We start from the raw sequence: 6,338 nt of genomic DNA on the forward strand, positions 1-6,338 counted from the left end.
ATGGGTAAAAAGGGTTCTAATATATCCGAAAGACACATTATCTCTTGGGATCAAAATTAGCAACATTGAGAATTTTGAATTGTAAGGTTACTCAGATAGTGATTAGGTTGGGTTTTTTGGATGATATGAAGAGCATCTTTGATTATTGTTTCACTTTTGGCTCTGAGTGTTTCTCATGGTGTTCAAAAAACAAGATGTAGTGGCTCAATCAACTACAAAAGTGAAGTTCATTGCAACAGTTATGGTGGTAAACCAAGCTATTTAGTTAAAGAAATCAATGCATGACTATCTGAGGTAAGAAAAGAGTGTGAAGATGTTTGTTAGATAATCAAGCCACTTTAGCTATCTCTTTGAATCCATTTTTTAATGGAAGGACCAAACGTCTTAAGATAAAATATTATATTTTGAGAGAGATGCAAAAGGAAGAGCAAATATCTTTACTAAGTATTTATAGCGTTAGATGTTTTCAAGCTTTGAAGGTGAGGAGCAAGTTAGGTGTTTCCAACATCTGAGTCAAAAGGAGTATGTTAGTTAACTTAAGCTGCAATTCTATTTTAAGTTGTTTTGAATTAGTCCAAGGTCATAGTTTTTATTTTCAAGGGAAGTTGTTAATAGATGGTTAATTTATATCTGACTAGTTTTGTAAGAGTTAGATTAGTGAGAATTTCTTTTTTTCTTTTTTTTTTTTGGTGGTTTTATGTTGTCAACTAAGTTATTTTTATCAATATAGCATTGGTATTTATAGTGAGAAGTAATTGAATAAAAAGAACACACTCCCCCAATTCTTCTTTTTCTCTCTAACAAGAACATATATGACTATATACTCACATATCAAGTATTTATGAGTACGTAAAGTGGACGTATATATAAAACATACATACTATCTATAAGTTCATAATATAATACTAATTCACCACCAATTGGACTACACAAAAGAGCAACTTGTTGCTTATCCAATCCCAACTAACAACAATTATGTTAAACAAATTCAAAATCAACACCATTAACTCAATTAAAAAAAAAAAAAAAAACCCTCAAGATAAGATATTATTAAGCTAGCATGACAAATTCACTAGTAATTTCCCAAAATGTTAGCTATTAACTTTCTGAAAGTAGCTATACTTATTTTCAAATAGGTCAAAATAGTTAAATGTGTCATCGTTCAATATTAAAATCTTGATACACCAACATAATCGTACATAAATTATAATTATGATAATCAATTTCGAAATTTGCGATTCGATTTAGTCCATATCATATGATCAGAGGAAGTTTGAATTCCAATTTCAAACCTCGAATAGTTAGAAAACCCACCAAATTCAAGAAACCGTCCAGATGAATTGGAGCATGAAAACCAAAATATCTAATATCGAAGTTTTATTTGGGAAAAAAATGAAATGATTTTGAAGGCTTTTTGAGCTGGAGAATTTTGGACCTCACCAAATTCTCTGGTTAAGATTCGTCCAACTTCAAATCTCCCACAGCTTCCCCACTTTCATCCTTTCCCTCACACGATTGCCTACAATCTAAGAACTCTATTCTCCAGCTATCTCACATACTCATTTCGAATCTCTGGCGGAAAATCATTGAAGGGGTTTCATTTTGTTTCTCAAATCGACTCACAAACGAGGGGGGTCGACTTTGATTAGCATATTTCCTCTGGTTTTATCATTCTAAAAAGATGGTGGGAGCTTTATCTGTGGTGGGTTCTTCAGTGGTGGACTCTCATACTTCCCCTTGTTTGTGTTTGGATGCTTTGCCCACAACCAGCATCAATCTCAAAAGTTGTGGGGATTTTGTAATGAAAAAGAAGAATTTAATGGGTCGAAATCGTTTGCCGAAATCAAAGCACTTGGATCTAAGCAGCTCGTTCGTCGATAATGGCCGAGAGTGGCTGCTCTCGGCTGATATGATAAACAGGAGTTCAAGGAAGCAGCACAAGAACAGAAGACTTGTGGTTGTTGATGAACTTGGGGGGCAGTATGAAGATAACTTTGACGATGTTAAAATGGTAAGATTTTGAATTTGGAAATGATTATTCATCTGCATACTTAAGCATGTGAGTTTAGGTAAGTATTTAAGCATGTTTTGGTAGTTTCTTAAGACATTGTGTTGCTGAAATGTATGTTACTGAATTTGGACAAGAAATTCCATGTAGCTTAATGAACGTTTTTAAGTCTAATTCACAAGTGATTTGATTGCGTGGTTCTAGCTTTGTGTAGGATTTAGAGATATTTTCATGTTGATAAGACATATTTTTTGTTACTTTGGAGATTATAGTTCTTGGAAGGCTTTATTTTTGTTTCAAAATGATGTGTTTGCAATTCATCTACGATTACGAAGTCTTAGCAGTTCATGTTTCTTCCTAGTTCCTTGATTCTTTTACTATGTAGAACAACGCAACAATTCTTGTCCTAACAATGTGATTCAGATGTAGATGGGGCTCTTAGCACATGAAAATTATGGGAAATTTGTGAAAATCCTTTCTTCCAAATGATCATGTGAAGATTTGGCAGAGAGCTAAGGAAGTTGGCCTTTCTACTAATACTCTAAAGGCATGCTAGGTTCTGGAGTGACAGCACTAGCACATTTGTTCTCTTGATTACTAGTGCTTTCAAAAATTGCAGGCCATTTATTCTTGACTTAGTAAGCTAGCTAGAAATGACTTCTTGGATGCTGTGGACTTGGTAGACCATAACAAATGGTATTAGGGCCAAACTTTTGGTTAAACCATGGTTAACCGGAATTTCTGGCTTATGTAATATTGGGGAGTGTGTTAACATAAATACGGCATAAAGAAGTAATACAATACAAAAATGTGTAAATTGTAACACATTGTCCCACACTAGTACTTCTACATAATAACTCTACCAAAGGATCTACTAGAATAGCTTTCAATACACAAATTACTATTTTGACTGCCCAATTGCTAATATAGTTCCAAGGTAAGCAATAGCAAGTCACATTGGTCAATACAGCCATAACCATACTTGTAACTCAAGTCAATTCACGAGGTTTTCTAAAGGCACCAGTAAGATACACATGCAATACCAAAGCCAACAGGTTGATGCAAGAGGCAACTGAAAATGTTCTTTTTATGCTTATGAGATATGCTTGAGACTTAAGTTTTTCATTAAGTTTGTTATAGTCAAGTCCTGCATTTTCGAATTGTTGGTTGATACTTCTTTTTAGTTAGATTTTAATAATTTTCCACTTTCTTGAGCTTTATCCTTCTCCCATCCTTTGGAAACTCATTTGCCTACGAATTATTTAGTGAACTGATTGAGGTTTTTCTCGTTGCAGCAAATACTTAATTATTTTACATACAAGGCTGTGAGGACTGTTATGAACCAGCTGTATGAAATGAACCCTCCTCAGTACAGGTGGCTTTACGAGTACGTGCTATCTTTTGTTGCACTCTGAGACTGGCTATTTTAATGTGTTTCAGTAACTGGGATCAGTTTATAATGCTGGTTTTGATATATGGATGCATGAAACAGTTGCAGTACTTTATATCTTGCAAACTCAAGTTTAGTTGTCAAATTATTTCGTGTTAGCATGGTCGTGCTCTTAAATTTTGATTCAGCTGTTTTCTTATTCACAGTTTCGTGTTATCCAACAAGCCAACAGATGGAAAATATTTCATCCGCAGGCTTGTAAAGGTACTTCTCAAAATTCATACTTACTTCATGACTTGGATGCTTCTTTCTTATGAGAAACAAGTAACCTTCATTTAATTGGTAATAGGAAATTACAAAAGAGGCTCAAGTGATCATAAGAATCACAAAAAATATTTTGAATGAATAGAGAGAGAAGTAAGGCATGTTCAAGAAAAGAGTTGAAGTCCGTAGCTTTTTCCTTGAAGATGCGACGGTTTTTCTTTAGCCATGTTAACCAAAGGATGGCTTTGTCGGGAGAGACCTTGACCACTTTACTAATCTATGACTTGGATGCTATTTAGTTGTACGGAAAAGCAAAACCTGTCCTATTGTATATATTTTTCACTATTGATTTTAGTGCACGTTATATTTTGGAGTGATATCGAATGATGAAAAGCATGCTTTAGAATAATTTTGAGAGTGGCAAAGGTGTTTTTAACCATTTAAAAATCACTCGAAAACCTATCACTATACTCACTATAACTTGTTCTAAAGTTCTCATTTTTATTTTTTTAGCATTTGGCTATCTCAGTAGAAAAGAAAGGACTACTGTAGCACACAGATGATACAAAATTTGATATGTTTAAATATGATGGTTAAATTGTATATTTAGTCTCCATGCTTTTAACTTCTAGTTTAGTATACTTTTAAAAGTTTCATTATAGTCTATCTATTGATTGCGCTGCTAATTAATATGAAATGCACCATATATATAAACATTCTCTAATAATACAGTGGAAAAATAGTTGTTCTAAGTGTATATAAAGCTCCATAACTTGCTGACAAATTAAAAGTAGGAAAAGAGCTAAAGTCGAAGCATTGTTTATAGAATGGAGGTTTAGTTGTGAAAAATGAATATGAATATTGGAGTGAGAAAAAACCGTGGACCTCACAATTGTATGCCAAGTTAACACGAAGGCCTGTGCGTAAGTGAGGTCATCTTGCTTGACACAAGGTCAGCTTGAATACACAGCTAAAATGACTTCTTTTACTTCTAGATCCCAAATATTCTAGTTTAGAGTTAGGGCATCAAGATTTAAGGTCGTTTACGGTGAGGTAGATGTGGGATGGTTGGCTACATCCACAAAACTTGCCATCAACCACTATTGATGACGAATTCAATGCATGCACTGTAAAAGAAATCATTTTAGCTGTGTATTTAAGCTTGACACAAAGTTAGGTTAAATACTCAGCTAAAATGATTTCTTTTACTTCTGGATCCCAAACATTCCAGTTTAGAGTTAGGACATCAAGATTTAGCGTTGTTTACAGTCTCGAGGAGCACCTTCTAAAATAGCGTTTTCCTACACCTGAATCATTGTTTTCCTGATTGACAGGAACAGCAAGATCTTGCTGAAAGAGTAATGATCACACGTCTCCACCTCTATGGAAAATGGGTGAAGGTAATGTTATCAATGAGTATTCCTGTCCTTCAATAAAGTATTTTCTTTTGGTTATGGGAAGACCAGTATTTATATGGATGGAAACAAAAGTTAGCAAAATTTTATTTCTTCTGTGGTGTAGAAATGTAACCATGCTGAAATATATCAAGAGATCTCGGACGAAAACGTGGAATTAATGCGAGAACGACTTATGCAGACTGTTATATGGCCTTCAGATGACACAAACACAGAGAAGATTGGCTAAAGAAATATTGAGTAATTTTGAGCTCTCTCTCTTCCTTGTCAATTCTTCTTGTATTGCATCCTTCAATCATAATTAGTTTGATTGTCGAGTTGCCAATCTTATTCTTACCGATCAAGAAGTAGTAGTTCAGTGTTGCAGTCCTTTTTTTTTCCTTTTTTTTTTTTTTTTTTTTTTTGGTGTGTTGAAGATATGTATGTAATCAATCAATTATATTATGTAAGATGTATATACATTTAGCCTCCATTTTAGTTATTCTGAAGGTCCTCAGAATTTGTGCTTCTATTTATTCATATGCATATTTGGATGAGAGGGACAAGAATGAGCAATAATGTGCTATTTACTGGTTTTTTCTTTGTTTTTTTTCCCACCTTGGATAATTTGTTTTCGCAACTTGAAGCCTGGCTAGCAAAATGTCTTCTTTTACTTGATTATGCCTGTGAGATCCTTTGGTAAGTTATAAGTACAATGTTGAGCATAATAGAACTTTTCTTAACAAAACTAATTGATTATTATCAAAGTGGGTAATTGGCATAACCTTCCTTCATCGAGGTCGGAGGTTTGATTCCCTATCTTTATAATTGCTGTACTTCAAAAAAAAAAAAACTAATTGATTAATTAAGAGAAAGATAAATGTTTATAAGTTGGTAAGTAGTTTGATAGGCTCCTAGTTATTAAGAGATACATGAGGAAACGTAAGAGAGGAGGTGATGTAAACGGTAATATATAAAATTTGAGGGAGGAATTTAGTCAGTTATAGGGGAGTGACAGACTGTATGTGGGCTCGGGTGAAAAAATTTGGTTAGTTAGGAGTGGCTATTTAGTTTGCTTGAGGACAGTAGGTTTTGATCATCTTTTTCATATTGAATTTGAGTTGTAGCTCGTAGAGCAATTGTGGGAGAGAGCCTTGCTTCCTTGGCATTTTGGCCTAAAGAGTAAATACATAATGTTCTATCATTTTGGTATCAGAGGCATCGCTTCTTGAGGATGGTGAAAGAAGATGGTAAAAGAAGATGGAGGCTCGAATATCTGCGA

General features: G+C 34.1%; 1 protein-coding gene across 2 annotated transcripts; it reads left to right on the plus strand.

The window, feature by feature from the left end:
* Positions 1–1,310: 1,310 nt before the first annotated feature.
* Positions 1,311–5,632, plus strand: LOC120071638 (chaperonin-like RbcX protein 2, chloroplastic). 2 transcript variants are annotated; one of them, XM_039024001.1, is made up of 5 exons: positions 1,311–2,011; positions 3,304–3,383; positions 3,605–3,662; positions 4,997–5,062; positions 5,184–5,632. In XM_039024001.1, exons 1-5 carry the CDS (start codon positions 1,682–1,684, stop codon positions 5,304–5,306), a joined length of 657 nt encoding a protein of 218 aa, XP_038879929.1. In that variant the 5' UTR covers positions 1,311–1,681; the 3' UTR covers positions 5,307–5,632. The 2 variants fall into 2 exon arrangements, with proteins under 2 accessions (XP_038879929.1, XP_038879928.1); XM_039024000.1 differs by having other exon boundaries at positions 1,323–2,011; positions 3,304–3,395.
* Positions 5,633–6,338: the final 706 nt, after the last annotated feature.

The sequence above is a fragment of the Benincasa hispida genome, chromosome 2, assembly GCF_009727055.1.
Source record: "Benincasa hispida cultivar B227 chromosome 2, ASM972705v1, whole genome shotgun sequence".
Lineage (NCBI taxonomy): Eukaryota > Viridiplantae > Streptophyta > Magnoliopsida > Cucurbitales > Cucurbitaceae > Benincasa > Benincasa hispida.